The 24,860-nt window shown below is 39.7% G+C and overlaps 1 protein-coding gene across 1 annotated transcript in view; it reads right to left on the bottom strand.

Moving 5' to 3' along the window:
• Positions 1–195: 195 nt before the first annotated feature.
• The window catches only part of LOC147886282 (transcription factor tau subunit sfc1-like), a 92,700-nt gene continuing 68,035 nt past the window's right edge, over positions 196–24,860 (bottom strand). Inside the window, exons 17-18 of the mRNA XM_087395082.1 lie at positions 1,414–1,445; positions 196–404 (exon numbers count right to left, since the gene is read on the bottom strand). Coding sequence (XP_087251208.1) covers positions 232–404; positions 1,414–1,445 — 205 coding nt within the window. The 3' untranslated portion in view covers positions 196–231. The remainder of the gene's footprint in view (positions 405–1,413; positions 1,446–24,860) is intronic.

The following is a 24,860-nucleotide window of genomic DNA, read 5'->3' as shown; positions in this document are numbered from 1 at the left end:
ATGGTCTCATATTCAACAAACTACAATGCCTTTAGATGTTAGGTAAAGTGCTTTCCAAAGTCTCTCTCTATACTATATTTAATCATTTTTTCATTCAGATTGAATTGATAGAAAGTTTTCCTTTTCACCCACGGACACACAAGATAGAACAAAAATTCCCTTGTAGATTTCGTAGGCTGATTAATGGTCCCATGATAAAACGGGTTCCTCATCAAAAAGTGACAACCGATATTACATACCATCTTCATTATCATCATCGTCTTGCTCGTAAATGGCATACTCTGCATCTTCATCGCTTAGATCAACATGTGGCATTGTTCTCACATCCTCACTTGTATTCATGGGGAATTTTTCCAAAAGCTCTTGTAAGTAGTTCTTAGGGATGCTATCAGAGGGTTCCATAACTGCACTGCTGTTAAGTAAGCCTTCATATTAATCCATATTGTATTCCAAATGGACAATCATGGAATAACTCCACTTTCATTTCTTATTTGTCCATTTTGTTCAGCACACCTGAGATAACTCACATAGAGAAAACCACACACACACACACACTTTTTTTGGGGGGGGTAACACCCATTGAAGATTGTAGTTACCAGTGTTAGAAGATTTCATTACTGACAAGAAAGCAGGATAATATAAATCCCGTGCATGTAGACGATCACACACGCACACATGTGGGTCTCTGTGTGTGTGTGTGTGATCCTGCTTTCTTGTCATATAATGAGATTTTATGATGTTGTAACTGCATGTCCCTTTCTTGGGGACTGCTCTTTTAAATATAATCACAAATGTATTTCAGAGAGAGAGAAAGAGAGAGTTTGTGTGTTGCCGTCCAAGACTTTTTGTTGACACATGCAAGTGCAGGACCTTTCAGACTTGTGTTAAAGTAGCCAGGTAAGATAGCATGGTAAGGATGAAGGATGATGGGCATATAGAGCGAACTTCAGCTCTGCAGATCGTTGGCTTACCACCATCTAGGAAACATAAAGTTGCCGGCCTGTATTGGAAGGCCTCCACTTTTGCATACATATTCTACATTGGGGGTGGACGATTGAAATGTAGGGGTGAGTATTTGAATAACAACGGCCAGTAATAGTGGATCTAAAGGCCTCTCTTGTAAGATCAAGAGATACAAAGACTTGATGAAGTGAATTATGCAAGGTGACAAGGACATTTAGCATGGCTGAGTAGGTGGAATGTGAACCTCCTACCGTAGTGACTAGAGATGAAAATGTGGAATGACCAGGTGAAATAGGTGTTGAAATGCTTCAATACATTGAAAACATAAGACAGCCAAGTTGAACGAAAACACAGTGAGGACAGGAACGCCAACACCCTAACACAGAATGTGGCCACATGATCCACTATGAGATACTCAAATAGGAGGACCTTGAAAGAAGAAAGGGATACAGATGTTTGCATCTTGTGAACCATTATCAATGCTTGCAAAATAAGACCATCAGAAAATCTCCCTGAATGAGTGGAGAAATTATACTCAATTTTAATGCATAAAATAGCAGATTTTCCTTGAAAGGTCTCTGTTTAGACCTTTGTTAAATTCATCCATATGTTTTGAAATCCTACTCTAGAAGTGACAAATACGAAAGGCATTCACTTGAAATTGTTGATATTCCTCCTCTTCCTCCTCCTCCTCCTCCTCCTCATCCTCATCCTCATCCTGCCCCTCCTCCTCTGCCTCTTCCTTGTCTTCATAATTCATAGTATTTAGATCACCTTTCTAGAGGCTTGTTCCAACAAAATCAATTGCCGAACAAATATCTTTTTTCACATTGCTCAGTCCTACACCTTATGCAAAACATTATAGAAGCAAAGTAAGACTCTTTCTCTCTCCCCCCCCCCCCTCTCTCTCTCTCTCTCTCTCTCTCTCTCTCTCTCTATCTATATCTCTATCTCTATCTCTATCTATCGACCACATGTTTCCTATCATCACAGTCTCATTCATCGTCGGGCGCCTCTTGAGATTCCACCTTTGGCATAGGCCCAGATTTCTCTCATGTATTAGATCTGATATGATATGATTATGTTGTATTCATATACTGGGTTTCTAAAGACCCCTCGAGTCTCTTGGGCAAACCCGATGCTTACTAAAATATGTCAAATAAACAAAAGAGAAAGAAAACAAGAAATAAAGAAGAAAGGAAGAAGGTGACTGATCATAACTTTCATATGTACTATGGCCAAGAGGGTCTTCCAAGGCATTGCACACTTGTTCAATAGGATGAGAAGAGGTACTTGTTACATCACTTGGGGATCCGTGGCCACACCGTCACACCCCTAGATCTTCTATGAGGAAGTAGACTTGGACAGGGCCATTCTCATTTCTAGACAGGTTTCTCAGCTCACTACTCTAGATGCAGTACCTGGTTCTTTGCAAAACCAGAATCTTCTTCTATAAAGTCGAATTGGGGGATCATCACCAGCCTTACTGCATGGAAAATTTGGTGTACTAGATGCATAGAGGCCTTAGATGGTGAGAGAATTTAAAGCATACAATATTTTTGATACTGACATGACCCAAAATAATTACTTAGCTCACACTCATAAATAACACATGATATCCGACACTATAGGAGAACCAAGAAAACCTTCTTATATCAACTCGGACTGATAGGCAACACTACCATGTTTGTTGGCTTACAAGACTCTTCAACAAGCAAGAACGAGAACATAAAATTCATTCTTTTCTCTCTTCATGGAGGGATTGCAGCAAACCAGTGGAGGTCTATGGGACAAATACTGCTTGTATTTGTTGCCTTTCTACTGAGGAGACTATTCGGCATTGTTTATGGGACTACACACATGTGGCAATCATCTGGAAGGAGATTGCTTGTTTATTGAGCAACTTTATGCCTTTTCTTTTTTCATGGCTTGAGGCTCGATAGCTTGGCTTTCTCTATCAGGGACTTAGGTGTTTAATGAGAGAAGACATGACTCCTACTAGGCTCTTTCAATTCGACGACATTTGGTTGAGTCATGGTCACTGGATGGCATTCCTGGCTCTCCTTACATACCTTGGAATCTGACCCAAAATACAATAATACAGTTAACCAATCATTTCTTCAGTGCAAGCCATCATCGATCCCAGAATTGAGACAATCTTTACAAAGGAATCAAACGACATTTTTTCCTCTCTCTCTCTCTCCTTCCTTCCTACACCAAAACACACAGACTAGGGCCTAGAACCAACAGGTTGGACCCCGCCATAAGTACTTTATTTCACAAATGAAAGATTTATAGAGTACAAGATCTGCAGCTTCTAGGCTAATTTTCCATATGTGAATATTTCAGATTACAAGAGAGATTAACTCTACTATCTAAACTCAGGTCATGGGTTGAGTCATTCTGGCCTTCCAACTCCCATGGTCACTTTGCTTTGGCAAGGTTCTTCCTTAGCTCCATAAAAATAGGCCATTTTGACCCCTCTTGGTACCTGTAACTATTCAATGAAGCACATCACCATGGTACCCATTAATTGTTAGCTTTTGCATGCAAAAATAAACTCTATATTAATCCTCGTCTCTGTGGGCATCCCCACCAAGCAAACCAAAGTGCACGCTAAACATTAATTCTCTAGTTGACTCAGGTCTACCCTCTTTTACTATAATCGAGGGGCTTTGGACAATGAGGTGCCTTAATTATAACCAATTCTCTCCAACCGAGGTTTATTATTATCTTGGTTGACTAAAGTCAACCCTCTTGGCCTAAACCAAGTCTCCTTGACCAAAGTCAGGCCTTCTTGACCGAAGTTAAGTGTCTTTGACTGAAGTCAATGACCACTTAAAAGAACTCTTTGACCACAATTAAAATTAAATGAAGAACTCTTTAATTATGATCAAATAAATGGTCAACTTTGTACTTGGAATATTTATAGCTTGGTAACACACCTACACATGCCTAAGTGGATACTTCAGGTGAGATTTTGGCTTTATCAGATATACAGAATAGGAAAAGCCTTTATCAAGCAAGCTTATTACACAATTTCGGATTTGCTAGGAGACATGGTAGCATTGCATGTTGGCCTTCCTCACACAATGACTAACACAAGTCTGTCACCCTTGTTTAACAATGCACTCCATAATTAGAGTATTATATTAATTGAAGTAGATGACTCCATGAAGTTGCTTGTCCTCTTGATCCATATACATTGCATGTTGGCCTTCCTCACACAATGACTAACACAAGACTGTCACCCTTGTTTAACAAATTTGCACACTTCCACAAACATTCTTGGTGAGTCTTTGTATACTTTACCTTCTCCAACTCATGAGGATAGCAACATCTCCTCTATATTGCAATGAGGGATTTCCTCTAAATGATGGTGGATGTATATGAAGATAGATGGTCTCACCACTTGCTTTACACGAAGGTCAAGGATAGTGTCTACTCCATTACAAATGTCAAACATGAGCATGAGCGGATTGAGTCCATGAGGTAGATGGAGCAAGAGCAGCTTGACTCGATGGAAAGAGTAGATTGAGACAGTCTGCTAGTCTTTGAATTGCATTGTCGAATTCTTGTCTTCTCGTAGGAAATAGGTTGGTGTCAAGGAAGCCTTTTTCTCTTGTGTTTGAATGATTTCATGCAAATCGCAGCTACTGTTATTATGTCGAATTGGAGCTATTGTTATTATGATGTCCAATTGTAGCTACTTTCATATGATGTCGATTTGGGTTTGTTATTATGTCAAATTGTAGCTACTAGAAAGACATATGGGTTTCATATGATTGTTGATTGTCATCTTTATTTTTTATATTGTGGCAAAAAACACTTGGGTTGCATGAGAGGACGAGTTGAAGCTTTCTTTATTATATTGTAACTTATAACATATTGGTTTCATATGATGTTTTTAATATTAAATGGCAGCTTTGTTTTTTATGTTATCACAAAAAGCATTTATACATTTCTTTTTAATCTTTCATTAATACTTTATCAGGATTTCAAGGGCGGCTTTCTTTATTGTATAGGCATCGAAATGAAAGAACAAATTGAGTTTATAATGCTTGCTAGAGAGCAAACAGCTAAAACTTTGTATTTATGCTAATGATTGCTAGAAAAACAATGAGCTTAAAATTTTTATCCATGCTTTACACAAGCAAGTCTCATGGAGCCTACAACTGAGTGTCATACACTCATAGATCCCAATAGTCACTCCGGTACTAGGTAGTCTAGCAAGGACCTCCCTCCTCATAATCACCCACCTCATTGTTCAACTGGACATTGAGGTCAGGCACAACATTATCCACTTCAAATCCCAGGCAAATGTTGTGGAGGATGCAACGAGCTGCCACAACTTACGGAAGGAAGTTAACATCCAGCCTCCAAGTGCGGTTCTTAAGGAATGGCCAAGTAGTTTTCAAGCATCTGAAAGCCCTTTCCACCAGAATCTGGGTCAAGGAGTGTATGAAACAACCTCAGGTCATCTGGTGAAATGTAGCCTCCATTTGCAAGAATGTACTCCCAGATTTCAAAATCACCATTGACATGTGTAGGGCCATTCAGAATCTGCCCTCCCTCTATGAGATACCAATAGGCTAGAATTCATGAGGTCTCAAATCATTAACAGACCCTACCCATCCAGTGAATATGTCCAAAAAATGCATGTTGGCATCCACAATAGCCTAGAGGGACATGGAATACCTCTGGCTGTTGTCTCTCCGTGGAGTGTGCCATTCATTTAGAGGCAACTCAATCTCGATGTGCGTGTTGTCAGTAGCACAGTGCAATTTGGGAAACCCTCAAAGCACCTAGAATCCTTGCAAGCTTCACTGCTTGCATGCTTGCATCTGTTTGAGGCTGCCAGCATATGAAATCCTTGATGTGCCTCTCAAGGCCAGCTTATGAAATCCTTGATGTGACTTTTCAATCCTTTCATGAATTCGAATTTGCTACACCACTCAGCCAACTATAGACTTTCCCACCCCATAATGTTTAGACAAATCCATTAGCTTCATCCCCGATCCCAGCCTATGCAGTGCAATGGTAATCTTCTTCTCCACCATCCCTTCTTCTCCACCTTCAAAACTTGTGTGGGTATGGAGAGGGGGATTTATTTTTGTGAAAGCTCAATTCATAAACGAAACGGTATATCTGCCTAGGTAACTTCATGGCCACCTCGAACCTCACATCGTCCTCGTCGATATAGTGGGAATAAATTCTGCCATAAGTGTAGGGAGCTTAGCTTCACGTACCATAGGTCGTGTGCATGAATCCTCCTACGATTGCTTTCGAGTCGAAGGAATTCATCCACTATTGATGTTGTTGTATGTACCAAAAGTGCTTGCATTTGTAGCTCCAAGTCTTTCTTATCCGACTCCTCTTCCTCATCTGTGTTGTTTTCCTCAGCCACACCCTCGACATTAGCCATTGTATGGGGCATGGAGTGGGCAGATATGGATTGCATTACCTGTAGCCATTGTTGAATACACAGACCAATTGCCATGGCTATGGCAGTGAAAGATGCAACCATTTTGGAGTCCATTTTTGAAGATGGATGCCTTACAGCTAGGAGCAGATGGACACAGGGATGGGTGGATGAGTTGCTAGAGGACTAGTCAGTGGAAGAGGCATTGCTATGTGCAGGGACGATGTGGTCTCTAGTACGTTGAGCTTACTGACTGACTGGGAATTCACCCACTATAGCTGGGATAGCTGCATCGTTGATGTTGGGGTAGCCGACTCCCATCGGGACTAGACTCCAAATTACCAGTTGCGATCCGCAGTTTGGTGAGGTAGATATCTTTGTAGATGCTTCTCCATCTTCCGGGAGCCCCACTTCAAGAGTATTTGCAAGGATGTCTAACACGATTGTTTATCTCATCCGCTCCGTAACATACGTAGAGCTCCATCCTTGAGTCCATATCCCGATGTCTAACCAATGCCAAAAAAAATTATCGGTCTTTTATGTATTCGAAGTTCAAGTAAGGTTGTAGATTCGGAATGCCTCTGAGTAAATGCCTACTCAAAATGTTGCGTCTAGGGCAATATTACCCATCTATTTCATGGGTAGTTCCTTACCAAGGAAAAAGGATGGATGGATGCCAAGAAACCATAGAATCTCTGGAAAGCAATGATCTCACCCAATGTTTTGACGCCAAGCAATGTTGGTAGTATTTTCTTTTGACGTAAGTCACTAATGATTTGGCCTCAAGCAGATGGTAGATCATGTTTGCCTTTCATGCACCAAGGTATTTCTACCTTGGTATCATCCCGTCACCACAGAGAGTTCCAACTCACTGATTTATTATTGTAGAGAGCGACTCATTCTTTTCTTCATGGCCAGCTACTAGGTGTGTCTCGCCGTTTTCTCTGCATTTTCCATTTTTTGGCCTGCCCTCTGGGTAGCATTAGCAACAATGCAATTTTGAAAAAGTAGAAATTACGCATTTCTTGAATTTTTTGGAAGTGCATTTTTCCTACTAGCTCTTCTTCATTGGACTTCAATGAAGACTTTAAAGTGGCTAACTTTCTCTCTCTCTCTCTCTCTCTCTCTCTCTCTCTCTCTCTCTCTTCCCTTCTTTATCTCCTCAAGTCTTCTTACATAGGATCTCCATCTTTTCTCCCAGGACCCACACCCTCTATCTCTCTTTCTCTCTCTCTCTCTCTCTCTCTCTCTCTCTCTCTCTCTCTCTCTCTCTCTCTCTCTCTCTCTCTCTCTCTCTCCCCTTTATCTCCTCTAGTCTTCCTCCACATCATTTCCAGCGGATTCCTTTTTGTTTACTTTTTTGATCTTGGGCAGGCCTTATGAATGATTGAATCATTCACCTTGTTCTAAGAACCAACACTACCAAGAGTTGCTTCTGCATGCGATTGGATTATTTGAGGTACTTTTGTCTATAAATCCAGGTGGTTGAGTTTCTTTTGTCTCTATATCCAAGTGCGTTGATGAGCTTTCGACAGAATTCTTTCCGTCTTTGAGCAATGTATGCTTGCTAAGATTTTTTTTTCCCTCTTTAATTACTTGCTAGAAGTATTGCAACTCTTTGTTTTTAGCTTCTACAAAGTGTCCCAGCCAACTAACTTAGTATCCTAAAGGATACTCGCTCCTTTAATTAAAATTAGTTAATTAATTTGTCGTGGTTTAATGACAAAAAATTAACCTAAGCTAATCGAAAGACATTAACTTAATTAACATGTTAATTAACCTAAGCTAATCAACAGACATTAACTTGCACATCAATTATCCGATTAAGCATCAACTAGTTGGCCCTCTACCTTCAACAAATTCATATTCAATGCTAAGGATTTCTGAAATCGCTACATATCTCCCTCGATTAATAGAAAAGGCCCTTCACAATCACACAATAATTTCAAAAAGGAGTCTGATACTTTATGTGCATTGCATAGTAATATTTACGCCCAAACAAAACTTGAAGTGATATGGATTCCGAAATTGCTTATTACATCCAAACAAAAAAGTCAACCGATATGGATTCCCATCCTTGATCTCTTAGTCAACAGTGGCAGAAAGTTTGGAATACAAGGGTGAGTGCTACTAGAACCTTCACTTGAACGAGAGTGAAGGCTGGATCCTTGCAAGGTCTATGTTTCTTAACAGAACCCATGCTCTCGACTAGACTTACAGTCAACAAGCTTTCATTTGTCAATAGAATTTTTGAATTCGGGACATCAATATGCCCCCCAAGTGGACTGAATGACTAGCTCTAGCCAATAAATACACCAATGAACGCCTCTAGAAACACTTCTGAACCGACACTAATAATCTAAGGCTTACAAAGGGAAAACAATTGTGGGCTACAAACATCATCAACAGCTCGGACATTTAGTTGATTGGTGCTTCTTCAGTAAGACATATCAAGCAGAGAGAAACATCTTATAGAATTTGAGAGACGCTGTGATTCTGGAGCAGCGACGATGTAAACATTAAGATAATGCTTCCGAGTGGCTTTTGCCAAGTAGATGGCAATGTAGGTAGCATAGGAACTGTAGGACTGACAGCCATAGTGGACAACTAGCAACAGAACTAGCACCCCTTTAGAAGAGATAGCTCCAAATGAGAAGCAATAGTAACAAGATATGCCATTAGACAGACACCCAATAGCAGGTTGATTATTTAGCCATGGAAAAATGACATAACATGATGATAGCAGCCTTGAGAAACTCTAAGAAACAAAAAAGGGAGAGCTATAAAAATGGCAGGAAGAGCTACCACAAACCAAAGCCGCCATCCCGCCCAAGCCTGAATAGTATGGCTCCTGGCGGGCAGGGATGCTTACACATGCCATTGTGAATCTTGGGCAAGTAAGTTGTGGGTTGAAGTGCCACCATCTCAATGTGCATTTAATGTTTGAAGAAGGAACCCCAAGCCCTTGGACAAGGGGTTTAGGCTGCCTAAGTTTGGGCAGGCTACATGATTTTTGGGGCCAATTGTAGACGATGTGTAAACAGCCTAATACCATGTTAGAAATGAGGAGAGAGAGCTACAATAGCTCTAATACCATGCTAGGAATGCGGAGATAGAGTGCTCAAGGGAAGAAACCCATGTGATAGAAGGGGAAAATATAGAAGAGACGCCAACGAGAGGAAAAGAATCAAACATATCCATGTCATATTGATGATCAACGTTGTAATGAGAAGGCTCCTAGGTGCTCCATACAATCAATACACATAGGTTTCACCTATTAAATAGGCAACCAAGGGGCTTAGCACCTAGATGTGACTAGAATGGGTTCGAGTGGGAATGGATACTTTTTTCCCCATCTTGGACCTTGGCCTCAAGACTCTACTAGCCTCGAGACCCTACTTTTTAAGGGCTTGAAAGCATGGAATGACTACACTTGTCCTTGTACCCACCTCCTAAAGACATGATATGATCTCTCCCATGTAATTCATCCCTAGTTCTTTTGACATTTAGCACATAGTGGGAGGGATATAGTTAGAAATACACTTGAAAATGGATGGGACCACTTTCTCCCATTCCCATCCAATTTCCTCACATGTGCCAAGGCCCCAAGTCTCCACAATCCTATCCAATTCTCATAAGAAATACAGCCCTCCACCCCCCTTGATGATCAAATTTCAACATTTGTGCTCCTTATTAGTGACATTTATTGAAAGTCCTACATTAGGCACTTTGGTAGTTTCTACCCATTTTTGTTGAGGGTTAATTTAACTAGTAGCTTTCTATTAGGTGTTTGCTACTCCTTTTGATGGCTATTTTTTCTTTGTATCAGGTGTTTTTTGTTGCTTCAATACCCATTACTTTGCCATGATCCTTGGCTTGGTAGAAGTTATCACATATCTTGGTGGGTTGTGGGATGTTAGATTCTTTACTACATCTACTGGGTATCAATTGGTAGACATACTTCTTTGGTATCCAGATAGATTTTGTATTGAATTGTGATATTTGTATTAAAGTGATCATTGTTGATCATTATTTGATGTCTTTTTCCTTGATAGGTCCATTTTGTCTTTTTTTTGTCTTATGGAATTTTATTCACCTTTACTACTGATGTATCCTTGGATCCTTGTATCACATTTAACTACTCCTTGTTGACTTCTATGGAGGGCTGTGTCATTCGATAACGTTGATTTGTTATTGCCTTATGTTTTTAAACTTATTCTCCTATTTCAAGTGGCATGAAGTAAGATTTCCTTTCGTTCATGTTCCTATTGCAGTTGCTTCTTGAGATGGTCTAACTATTGTTGCCAAGGATTTTATATTCACTCTTTGTTTTTTGTATCTACTCTTAGAAACATCCTTGAGTGGTTGACTATTTGTTTTGAGTCTTTTCTTATCATTTCCCCTTTTTTAAAATCTATCTTGAAGGTGTCAAGGGATGGTGCTTGGCTCTTTTCTTATCATTCCCCATTTTTCTAAATCTATCTTGAATGTGTCAAGGGATGGTGCTCTAGGTATTACCTATGGTAGTTCCTCTAGTTGCTCTAAAATTTCATCTAACCATAATAGATTTTCTTTTGCAATCATAGGGATTCAGGGAGAACTTTTGTTTGATATCAGAGACATGGACATGTCTGCTAGAGAGCTTTGTAGTGCATTCTCATGTAGTATTGTAACTAGAGATTTTGATGGCAAGGTTGTTCCAGAATATCACACAATATCTCATTACCAACGTTTTTGCCTAATTGATAGGTGTCACATTTGGTAAGAGTGCTAGTAGTTTCTCTTGTTTAATGTGTGTTACATTTGGAGGTTTCTTAGCTATTGTCATATGTGTTTTGGTGGTTGAGCTATCTCAAATTTTGCCACTTATAGGCATAGACAATGAGGATCACTTCAACCATTTACAAAGAGATACAATGGTTTAACTAGTACCTAGTGAGCTACGTTCAACTTGAGATCAAGTGAAATATTCCTTCCTTAGGAGATACAGGAGGGAGAACAATGAAGAGGATGTTATGACTTGATTGAATAATATAAATAAAAAATATATATTGAATCTATGTAGAAGTCAATACACATGAAATTGGTTGAGATAGATATTACATGCAATATTGTAGGCATATAGAAAGGCCTAAAAAGTTCTCACAAACTTACAAAAATATATACTCCACTCACCTTGCATATGGGCTTGAATTTGTTATTCCACGCACGTTGGTGGTACCAAGTTTAAGAGTGGCCATTGAACACCTTATTAATGAACTTCAATCCATCAAGGATCAAATCAATAAGCTCTAGGTTTATGAAATTTGATATCAAGTTGTTTGGTCTCCATTAGTAATTCAGCACGACAAAAAGGCACGACATGATTGCCCATATTCTAAAGAATCACCTAGATCAAAATATCTCATCCTTCTTAATAATTCATGAGTAGCCACCCACGATGTACTTTACTCAAGCATTCGTATTAACACGAGTGGGAGTGGAGGGTTGAAAGGGCATTTAACCTAATATTGATGGCAAAAAATTAAGGCAGTGTTGGAGATTCCAGAACGTTTGTTCTAGAACCTTTGTTCCAGAAGCTTCAAGGCTCCCGAGCGGCTATAAAGAGGGGGGTGGAGAGGGGGGAAGAGTGGGAAACTGGGGCGGTTGAGCTGAGGGAGAGTAGAGTGAGGGAGAGGCAAAGAGGGGAAGGGAGCGAGATAACGGATTGAAGGAGTGGACAGAAGGAAGCAAAGGGGGGGAGAGGGAGCCAATGAGGATGGAGAGAGGTAATTAAACGATAAAAGAGTAGTTTAAGGAAGGGCGGAGAGGCGTGGTGAGGTAGATTAATCGAGTAGGACCTTAGATTAATTGGGAACGAGGGGGAGTAAGGAAAAAAATTAATGAATTTAATGTAATTATTAACCAAGACCAAAGAAGACAAATGTAAAAATGGATGGAATCACGCTTATCGAGTGGCCAATGTCTTCTCAAATTGAACCCTCAAACTTCGGGACCTCCAAAGTGATCTTCTACTAGAGAATTGCAATGGTGGCAAAGTCAAACGATATGTCACCCTCATCATACTTCAATTCTATCAACCAAATTTTGAGATATTCCACTTGGTGAGATTTTTCCAGATTCATTTAAATGTAACATTCACACGTATGATCTGGTTTGGTTTACAAATCCAACGAAGTTTCATTACTTGGTTTGGATAAATCTAATCTAGCCTCACTATGAAATCATATGGGATTTAGAGGCATGAAGTAGGTGGGAGTGAAAGCTATTAATATGGATTACAACACTTCAATGGAGCACTTAGTGTTACTTTGCATGAACAAGATTCTCCCTCAAGCTCTACAAATACTTTGCATTTTAGCTAGTGGCCAACTATAAATTGCCCCTAAATTTTGCTTGGGACCATTATAGCATAATAAGACTTACAAATAAGACCTATGCACCCAATATCTAGGTGTGAGTTGCGATATCTTTGATGAAGCTAAATCACACCACTTTATTGATAGTTATAACTTCAATTGTAACACTCTATACATTTGTGAGAACAAGGTCCCCTTCGAAATATAGCTTGTGCACAAAGATTTCTCCCTAACTCTTGCTACAAAAGACGAGCTGCTATTGTTGTGATAAACTCGTTTGACCATGTTAACTTTGCCTTCCCACATTGATACCCCATTATTAAGACTTTAAAAGAAGATAACCATTCTTTTATTTCTTTTTGAATATATTGGTTATGAAGATAAAACCCAACCCGTGTTGATTGTAGCACTTGATTAGCTCTAGGGCCCTATAATGCACCCATTGTGCTTGCAATTCAACCCTTGTGCTAAGCTATTCCCTAGTCTCAGGCCCATTCTCTTCCATGGCCTCCCTCTTCCATGACCTTCTATGGACCTATAATGCACCATTTGTGCTTACCATTCTACCCCTTTGCTAGGCTCTTCTCTAGTCTCATGCCCAACTTCTTCCATGACCTCCCAACCTAGGTGGTTAGGCCCATCATGAAGCCCCACTCAACCTACATGTGATGGGGCTATCATGCTACCCACATGTCAGCCAGTTTGTTTCCCATGTGTTAGTCCATGCAAATCTAGATATTATCCAACCCCTCTTAGAATAACTCATCATCGCACTAGACTTCAAACAATGGGTCCATAGCTCACTATAGAATTTTTCAATAGTATATGCATCATACATTTTAGCTAGTTGCCATAGAAAATAATGCCCATGTAAAGCAAGGAAATGGGCTAGTGGTACCAATCCTTTATCTCCAAAGATCCTCTCCATCAATGGGACCCTTGAGCTCTCTCCTCTACAAATGACGTCTAATGCTTGCGCGTGAATTAAGCTTGTACATGTGATGGATCCCTAAATGAGTATTACATCGCATAGAGACTAGGGTGGCACATATGAGGACCATAGGTGAATCACCTTCAATTGATCATATATTGCTCAAGGGTCTAATCATTTTAATATTATTCTCTAGCAACTTGGGGAGTAAGCCTTGGTGACGATGGGGTGGATGCAAATCAAGACCTTTGGTAAGCACATGAGGACTAGTAAATATTGCCACAAATTTGATGGTTCTAGTTAAGACACTTCTAATGAGGCTAAAATTATCAAGCACATACCTTGATGAAGTATGGGGATGCATAGAGATTACCAAGAGATGGCCTCTATTTTACAGATTGCATCACAACCAATGTTTTTTTTGTCAAGAAGGAAAAAGGTCACTTTTTGGAACCTTTCTATGCAAATCAGAGAGTTTTTTTGTCAAGAAGGAAAAAGGTCACTTTTTGGAACCTTTCTGACAGGTCACCAAAAATTGGGCATAGCTAAAGTATTTCAAGACCAACACAGCATTGAGCTTTTTGGTAATTGTAAAGCCATATGTTCATCTCTAGTAGCACAATGATAAGATCGATACTATTTTGTTCACCCCCCATTACCAAATCCAACCAATTTTTGATTACTTATCTTATATGCTCACCATCAACAACAAAGATAACGATGCCGTCATCAAGGTACACATCACAAGAAACATGGTATCTTTGGTGAGTAGTAGTTTCTTTAAATTGGTAAGGGGGGAAGAGTACAAAATAGGAAAAGCCTTTATCAAGTAGGCTTATTATACAATTTTGGATTTGCTAGGAAACATGGTAACATTGCATGTTGGCCTTCCTCACACAATGACTAACACAACTCTGTCACCCTTGTTTAACAATGCACTCCATAATTAGAGTATTATATTAATTAAAGTAGATGACTCCATGAAGTTGCTTGTCCTCTTGATCCGTATACATTGCATGTTGGCCTTCCTCACACAATGACTAACACAAGACTGTCACCCTTGTTTAACTGATTTGCAGACTTCCACAAACATTCTTGGTGAGTCTCTGTATACTTTACCTTCTCCAACTCATGAGGATAGCAACATCTCCTCTATATTGCAATGAGGGCTTTCCTCTAAATGATGGTGGATGTATATGAAGATAGATGGTCTCACCACTTGCTTTACACAAAGTTCAAGGATAGTGTCTGCTCCATTACAAATGTCAAATGTGAGCATGAGCGGATTGAGTCCATGAGGCAGATGGAGCAAGATTAACTTGACTCGATGGAAAGAGTAGATCGAGACAGTCTGCATTGTCGAATTCTTGTCTTCTTTGAATTGCATTGTCGAATTCTTGTCTTCTCATAGGAAATAGGTTGGTGGTCAAGGAAGCCTCTTTCTCTTGTGTTTGAATGATTTCATGCAAATTGCAGCTAGTGTTATTATGCAAATTGCAGCTATTGTTATTATGATGTCCAATTGCAGCTACTTTCATATGATGTCAATTTGGGTTTGTTATTATGTCAAATTGTAGCTACTAGAAAGACATGGGTTTCATATGATTGTTGATTGTCATCTTTATTTCTTATGTTGTGGCAAAAAACACTTGGGTTTCATGAGATGACGAGTTGAAGCTTTCTTTATTATATTGTAACTCATAACATATTGGTTTCATATGATGTTTTTAATATTAAATGGTAGCTTTGTTTTTTATGTTATCACAAAAAGCATTTGTACATTTCTTTTTAATATTTCATTAACACTTTATAAGGATTTCAAGGGCGGCTTTCTTTATTGTATAGGCACCGTAATGAAAGAACAAATTGAGTTTATAATGCTTGCTAGAAAGCAAAGAGCTGAAACTTTGTACTCATGCTAATGATTGCTAGAAAAACAAAGAGCTTAAATTTTTTATTCATGCCTTACACAAGCAAGTCTCATGGAGCCTACAACTGAGTGTCGTACACTCAAAGAGCCCAATAGTCACTCTGGTTCTAGGTAGTCGAGTAAGGACCTCCCTTCTCATAATCATCCGTCTCATTGTTCAACTGGACATTGAGGTCAATCACAACATTATCCACTTCAAATTCCAGGCAAATGCTGTGGAGGATGCAACAAGCTGCCACAACTTGCGAAGGAAGTTAACATGCAGCCTTCGAACGGGATTTTTCAGGAATGGCCAAGTAGTTTTCAAGCATTTGAATGCCCTTTCCACCAGAATCTCGGTCGAGGAGTGTATGAAACAACCTGATGTCATCTAGTGAAATGTAGCCTCCATTTGCAAGAATGTACTCCCGGATTTCAAAATCACCATTGACATACGTAGGCCATTCAGAATCTGCCCTCTCTTTGTGAGATGGTATAGGCTAGAATTCTTGAGTCTCAAATCATTGACAAACCCTACCCATCCAGTGAATATGTCCAAAAAATGCATGTTGGCATCCACAATAGCTTGGAGGGACATGGAATACCTCTGGTTGTTGTCTCTCTGTGGAGTGTGCCATTCATTTGAAGGCAACTCAATCTCTATGTGCATGTTGTTAATAGCACCGCATCAATTGGGGAAACCCTCAAAGTGCCTGGAATCCTTGCAAGCTTCACTGCTTGCATGCCTGCATCTATTTGAGGCTGCTAGCATATGAAATCCTTGATGTGCCTTTCAAGGCCAACATATGAAATACTTGATGTAACTTTTCAATTCTTTCATGAATTCAAAATTGCTACACCACTTAGCCAACTGTAGACTTTCCCACCCCATATTGTTCAGACAAATCCATTAGCTTCAACCCCGATCCCAGCCGATGCAATGCAATGGTAACCTTCTTCTCCACCATCGAAACTTGTGTGGGTATGGAGAGGGGGATTTTTTTTTGTGAAAGGTCAATTCATAAATGAAACCTCATGGCCACCTCAAACCTCACATCGTCCTCGTCGATATAGTGGGAAGAAATTATGCCCTAAGTGCAGGGACCTTAGCTTCACGTACCATAGGCCGCATGCATTAATCCTCCTACAATTGCTTTCGAGTCGAAGGAATTTATCCACTATTGATGTTGTTGTATGTACCAAAAGTGCTTGCATTTGTAGATCCAAGTCTTCCTTATCCGACTCCTCTTCCTCGTCTGTGCTATTTTCCTCAGCCACACCCTCGACATTGGCCATTGTATGGTGCATGGAGTGGGTAGATATGGATTGCATCAGCTGTAGCCATTGTTCAATACACAGACCGATTGCCATGGCTGTGGTAGTGAAAGATGCAACCACTTCAGAGTCCATTTTTTAAGATGGATGCCTTACAGGGTAGGCGCACATGGACGCAGGGATGGATGGATGAGTTGCAGATGCTTCTCCATTTTTGGGGAGCCCCATTTCAAGAGTATTTGTAAGGATGTCTAACACGATTTTTTATCTCATCCACTCTATAACATACGTAGAGTTCCATCCTTGACTCCATATCCCGATGTCTAACCAGTGCCAAAACAATTTATCGATCTTTTATGTATTGGAAGTTCAAGTAAGGTTGTCGATTCGGAATGCCTCTAAGTAAATGCCTACTCAAAATGTTGCGTTCAGGGCAATATTACCCATCTGTTTCATGGGTAGTTCCTTACCAAGGAAAAAGGATGGATGGATGCTAGGAAAGCACAGAACCTTTGGAAAGCAATGATCTCACCCAAGCAATGTTTTGACGCCAAGCAATGTTAGTAGTATTTTCTTTTGCTATAAGTCACTAATGATTCAACCTCAAGCAGATCGGCAGATCATGTTTGCCTTCCATGCACCAAGGTATTTCTACCTTGGTATCATCCCGTCACCACAGAGAGTTCCAACTCACTGTTTTATTGTTGCAAAGAGTGACTCATTCTTTTCTTTATGGCCAGCTACTAGGTGTGTGTCACCACTTTCTCTGCATTTGCCATTTTTTGGCCTGCCCTCTGGGTAGCCTTAGCAACGATACAATTTCAGGAAAGCAGAAATTAGGCATTTCTTGAATTTTTTGAAAGTGCATTTTTCCTATTGGCTCTTCTTCATTGGACTTCAATGAAGACTTTAAAGTGGCTAACTTTCTCTCTCTCTCTCTCTCTCACCCCTCTCTTTCTCTCTCTCTCTCTCTCTCTCTCTCTCTCTCTCTCTCTCTCTCTATCCCCCCTCTCTCTCTCTCTTCCCTTCTTTATCTCCTCAAGTATTCTTACATAGGATCTCCATCTTTTCTCCCAGGACCCACACCCTCTCTCTCTCTCTCTCTCTCTCTTTTTCTCTCTCCCCTTTATCTACTCTAGCACACCATTTCCAGTGGATTCCTTTTTGTTTACCTTTTTTATCTTGGGTAGGCCTTATGAATGATTGAATATCATTCACCTTGTTCTAAGAACCAACACTACCAAGAGTTGCTTCTGCATGCGATTGGATTATTTGAGGTTCTTTTGTCTATAAATCTAGGTGGCTGAGTTTCTTTTGTCTCTATATCCAAGTGCGCAGACGAGCTTCCGACAGAATTCTTTCCATCTTTGAGCAATGTATGCTTGCTAAGATTTTTTTCCCCTCTTTAATTACTTGCTAGAAGTATTGCAACTCTATGTTTTCTGCTTCTACAAAGTGTCCCAGCCAACTAACTTAGTATCCTAAAGGATACTCGCTCCTTTAATTAAAATTAGTTAATTAATTTGTCCTGTTTTAATGATGAAAAATTAACCTAAGCTAATCGAAAGACATTAACTTAATTAACATTTTAATTAACCTTAGCTAATCAAAAGACATTAACTTGCGCGTCAATTATCCAACTAAGCATCAACTAGTTGGCCCTCTGCTTTCAACGAATTAATATTCAATGCTAAGGATTTTTGAAATCGTGCATATCTCCCTCGATTGATAGAAAAAGCCCTTCACAATCACACAATAATTTCAAAAAGGAGTCTGATACTTTATGTGCATTGCATAAGAATTTTTACACCCAAAGAAAACTTGACGTGATATGGATTCCGAAATTGCTTATTACATCCAAAACAAAAAAGTCAGCCGATATGGATTCCCATCCTTGATCTCTTTGTCAATGGTGGCAAAAAGTCTGGAATACAAGGGTGAGTACTACTAGAACCTTCACTTGAATGAGAGTGAGGGCTGGTTCCTTGCAAGGTCTATGTTTCTAAACGGAACCCATGCTCTCGGCAACGACGTAAACATTAAGATAATGTTTCCAAGTGGCTTTTGCCAAGTACATGGCAATGTAGGCAGCATAGGAACAATAGGACTCACAGTCATAGTGGATAGCCAGCAACAGATCTAGCACCCCTTTAGAACAGATAGCTCCAAATGAGAAGCAGTAGTAACAAGATGTGCCATTAGACAAACACCCAATAGCAGGTTGATTATTTAGCCATGGAAAAATGGCATAACATGATGATAGCAGCCTTGAGAAATGCTAAGAAAGAGCTATAAAAATGGTAGGAAGAGCTACCACAAACCAAAGCCGTTGTCCCGCCCAAGCCTAAATAGTATGGCTCCTGGCGGGCAGGGGTGCTTGCACATGCCATAGTGAATCTCGAGCAAGTAAGGTTGTGGATTCAAGCACCACCATCTCAACGTGCATTTAATGTTTGAAGAAGAAACCCCCGCCCAAGGCCTTGGACAAGGGTTTTTGGCTGCCTAAGTTTGAGCAGGCTACATGATTTTTGGGGCCAATTGTAGATGGTGTGTAAACAGCCAAATACCATGTTAGAAATGAGGAGAGAGAGCTACAATAGCTCTAATACCATGCTAGGAATGCGGAGATAAAGTCCCCAAGGGAAGAAACCCATGTGATAGAAGGGGAAAATATAGAAGAGACACCAACGAGATGATAAGAATCAAACATATCCATGTCATATTGATGATCAACGTTGTAATGACAAGGATCCTAGGTGCTCCATACAATCAATGCACATAGGTTTCACCTATTAAATAGGCAACCAAGGGGCTTAGCACCTAGATAGGACTAGAAGGGTTCGAGTGGGAATGGATACTTTTTTCCCCATCCTGGACCTTGGCCTCAAGACTCTACCAGCCTCGAGACCCTACTTTTTTAGGGCTGGAAAGCATGGAATGACAACACTTGTCCTTGTCCCCACCTCCTAAATACATGATATGATCGCTCCCACCTAACTCATCCCTAGTTCTTTTGACACTTAGCACATGGTGGGAGGGAAATAGATAGAAATACACTTGAAAATGGATGGGACCACTTTCTCCCATTCCCATCCAATTTCCTCACATGTGCCAAGGCCCCAAGTCTCCACAATCCTATCCAATTCTCATAAAAAATACAACCCTCCACCCCCCTTGATGATCAAATTTCAACATTTGTGCTCCTTATTAGTGACATTTATTGAAAGTCCTATATTAGGCATTTTGGTAGTTTCTACCCATTTTTGTTGACGGTTAATTTAACTAGTAGCTTTCTATTAGGTGCTTGCTCCTCCTTTTGATGGCTATTTTCCCTTTGTATCATGTGTTTTCTGTTGCTTCAATACCCATTACTGTGCTATGATCCTTGGCTTGGTAGAAGTTCACACATATCTTGGTGGGTTGTGGGATCTAAGATTCTTTACTACATCTATTGGGTATAAATTGGTAGACATACTTCTTTGGTATCCAGATAAATTTTGTATTGGATTGTTATATTTATAGCCTCGCTTAAAGTGATCATTCTTGATCATTATTTGATGTCTTTTTCCTTGATAGGTCCATTTGTCTTTTTTTTGTCTTATGGATTTTAATTCACCTTTACTACTGATGTATCCTTGGATCCTTGTATCACATTTAACTACTCCTTGTTGACTTCTATGGAGGGTTGGTGTCATTCAATAACATTGATTTGTTATCGCCTTTTTGAACTCATTTTTCTATTTCAAGTGGCATGAAGTAAGATTTCCTTTCGCTCATGTTCCTATTGCAGTTGCTTCTTGAGATGGTGGTCTAACTATTGTTACCAAGGATTTTATATTCACTCTTTGTTTTTTGTATCTACTCTTAGAAACATCCTTGAGTGGTTGACTATTTGTTTTGACTCGTTTCTTATCATTTCCCCTTTTTTTAAATCTATCTTAAAGGTGTCAAGAGATGGTGCTTGACTCTTTTCTTATCATTCCCCATTTTTCTAAATCTATCTTGAATGTGTCAAGGGATGGTGCTCTAGGTATTATCTATGGTAGTTCCTCTAGTTGCTCTAAAATTTCATCTAACCATAATAGATTTTCTTTTGCAAACATAGGGATTCAGGGAAAACTTTGGTTTGATATCAGAGACATCGACATGTTTGCTAGAGAGCTTTCTAGTGCATTCTCATGCATTCTCATGTAGTATTGTAACTAGAGATTTTGATGGCAAGGTTGTTCCAGAATATCACACAATATCTCATTACCAACGTTTTTTCCTAATTGATAGGTGTCACATTTGGTAAGAGTGCTAGTAGTTTCTCTTGTTTAATGTGTGTTACATTTGGAGGTCTCTTAGCTATTGTCATATGTGTTTTGGAGGTTGAGCTATCTCAAATTTTGCCACCTACAGGCATAGAGGATGATGATCACTTCAACCATTTACAAAGATTTTATATAGTGTCTTCGGTGAATGTGTGCAACATTAAGGGACATGTGAGCTCCTTCCCATGCACACTTTACAAGGTAGCATATCAATGGTTTAACTAGTACCTAGTGAGCTATTTTCAAAATTGAAATCAAGTGAAATATTCCTTCCTTAGGAGATACAGGAGGGAGAACAATGAAGAGGATGTTATGACTCGATTGAATAATGTACATCAAAAATATATATTGAATCTATGTAGGAGTCAATACACATGAAATTGGTTGAGATAGATATTACATGCAATATTGTAGGCATATAGAAAGGCCTAAAAAGTTCTCACAAACTTTTATAAATATATACTCCATTCACCTTGTATATGGGCTTGAATTTGTTGTTCCACTCACGTTGGTGGTTAAGAGTGGCAATTGAACACCTTATTAATGAACTCCAATCCATCAAGGCTCAAATCAATAAGCTCTAGGTTTATGAAATTTCAGATCAAGTTTTTTGGACTCCATTACTAATTCAGCACCACAAAAAGGCACGACGTGATTGCCATCTCATTGCCATATTCTAAAGAATCACCTAGATCAAAATATCTCATCCTTCTTAATAATTCCTGGGTAGCCACCCACGATGTACTTTACTCAAGCATTCGTATTAACACGAGCGGGGATGGAGGGCTGAAAGGGCATTTAACCTAATGCTGATGGCAAAAAATTAAGGCGGTGCTGAAGATTCCAGAACGTTTGTTCTGAAACCTTTGTTCCAGAAGCTTCAAGGCTCCCGAGCGGCTATAAAGAGGGGGGTGGAGAGGGGGGAACAGTGGGAGACTGGGGTGGTTGAGCTGAGGGAGAGTAGAGTGAGGGAGAGGCAAAGAGGGGAAGGGAGCAAGACAAAGGATCGAAGCAATGGACAAAAGGAAGCAATGGGGCGGAGAGGGAGCCAGTGAGAACAGAGAGAGGTAGATTAATCGATAAAAGAGTAGTTTAAGCAAGGGCGGAGAGGGGCGGTGAGGTAGATTAATTGAGTAGGACCTTAGATTAATTGGGAACAAGGGGAAGTAAGCAAACAAATTAATGAGTTTAATGTAATTATTAACTAGGACCAAAGAAGACAAATGTAACGATGGATGGAATCACACTTATCAAGTGGCCAATGTCTTCTCAAATTGAAACCTCAAACTTCAGGACCTCCAAAGTGACCTACTAGAGAATTGCAATGGTGGCAAAGTCAAACGATATGTCACCCTCATCATACTTCAATTCTATCAACCAAATTTTGAGATATTCCACTTGGCGAGATTTCTCCAAATTCATAATGTAACATTCACACGTATGATCTGGTTTGGTTTACAAATCCAACGAATTTTCATTACTTGGTTTGGATAAATCTAATCTAGCCTCATTATGAAATCATATGGGATTTAGAGGCATGAAGTAGGTGGGAGTGAAAGCTATAAATATGGATTACTACACTTCAATGGAGCACTTAGTGTTACTTTGCATGAATAAGATTCCCCCTCAAGCTCTACAAATACTTTGCATTTTAGCTAGTGGTCAACTATAAATTGCCCCTAAATTTTACTTGGGACCATTATAGCATAATAAGACTTACAAATAAGACCTATGTACCCAATATCCAAGTTTGAGTTAGGATATCTTTGACGAAGCTAAATCACACCACTTTATTGATAGTTATAACCTCAATTGTAACACTCTATACATTTGTTAGAACAAGGTTCCCCTAGAAATATAGCTTGTGCACAAAGATTTCTCCCTAACTCTTGCTATGGAAGATGAGCTACTATTGTTGTGATAAACTCTTTTGACCATGTTAACTTTGCCTTCCCACATTGATAACCCATTATTAAGACTTTAAAAAAAGATAACCATTCTTTTATTTCTTTTTGAATATATTGATTATGAATATAAAACCCAACCCAAGTGTTGATTGTAGCACTTGATTAGCTCTAGGGCCCTATAATGCACCCATTGTGCTTGCAATTCAACCCTTGTGATAAGCTGTTCTCTAGTCTCAGGCCCATTCTCTTCCATGGCCTCCCTCTTCCATGACCTTCTATGGACCTATAATGCACCATTTGTGCTTGCCATTCTACCCCTTTGCTAGGCTCTTCTCTAGTCTCAAGCCCACCCTCTTCCATGACCTCCCAACCTAGATGGTTAGGCCCATCATGAAGCCCCACTCAACCTACATGGGATGGGGCTATCATGCTACCCACATGTCAGCCAGTTTGTTTCCCATGTGTGAGTCCATGCAAATTTAGATATTATCCAACCCCTCTCAGAATAACTCATCATAGCACTATACTTCAAACAATGGGTCCATAGCTCACTATAGAAGTTTTTGATGGTATATCCATCATACATTTTGGCTAGTTGCTATAGAAAATAACGCCCAGGTAAAGCAAGGAAATGGGCTAGTGGTACCAATCCTTCAGCTCCAAAGATCCTCTCCATCAATGGGACCCTTCCTTAAGCTCTCTCCTCTACAAATGACGTCTAAGGCTTGCCCGTGAATTATGCTTGTACATGTGATGGATCTCTAAATGAGGATTACATCGCATAGAGACTAGGGTGGCAAATATGAGGACCATAGGTGAATTACCTTCAATTGATCATCTATTCCTCAAGGGTCTACTCATTTTAATATAATTCTCTAGCAACTTGGGGAGTAAGCCTTGGTGACAATGGGGTGGATGCAAATCAAGACCTTTAGTAAGCACATGAGGACTAGTAAACATTGCCACCAATTGGATACTATCAAATCAAGTCCTAGTCACATGGTTCTAGTTAAGACGCTTCTAATGAGGCCAAAATTATCAAGCACATACCTTGATAAAGTATGGGGCTCGTATGTTACTGATTTATGTATGAGAGAAAGGAACCAATTGTTGAGTCCATCAATGATACTCTTGTATTTTTAAGCAACAAGGCATGTCACATTACCACGGCTTACTGTCTAAAATATAGTTGTAGTATCGTTGGGAGTGAGGTTTGACCAAGGGAAAAATATCTCTTAACCACAAGAACAAGGTTTAAAAATCTCCTCTACCTTGTCTTTCAAGTTCAATGGTGAGGGCGGATATGAAGACTAAGATCTACGATATACTTGGACATTTGGTCATCTTTGCAATGGAAACTCCATCGAAGAAGAATTGTGAGGGCCCAAAACATTAAAACAATAACCTTGTATGAAGGCAATGACATCTTCTAAAGTGTGCTTACCTTTGGAAAAAATGTGTTGACTTTGTCGTATGACGTTCTGAGTGTCTCTCTTACAAAGTGTTTGGATTTGTGAATGGTCTCATCTCCAACAAACTACAATGCCTTTAGACATTACGTAAAGTGCTTTCCAAAGTCTCTCTCTCTACTACACTTAATCATCAAAAATAATTTAGAATGTCTATAAAAACCTTTAGCTCATTGGAGCAAGGAAAAAGAGAAAGATGAAGCTAAAGAAGCACGATCTATCTACATAATGAAGGTGGTGTTCTTAATGGAAAGAGTGGCTTCCTGACTGTTGCGGATTCAAGCCATAACTAGTGCTTTGATCAAGTTCGGG

The sequence above is a fragment of the Dipteris shenzhenensis genome, chromosome 24 (assembly GCF_047967505.1).
Source record: "Dipteris shenzhenensis isolate YYH24624 ecotype China chromosome 24, Dip_SZ_1.0, whole genome shotgun sequence".
Lineage (NCBI taxonomy): Eukaryota > Viridiplantae > Streptophyta > Polypodiopsida > Gleicheniales > Dipteridaceae > Dipteris > Dipteris shenzhenensis.
The sequence above is the reverse complement of the archived record's forward strand: the minus strand, read 5'-3'. Positions and strand labels throughout refer to the sequence as shown.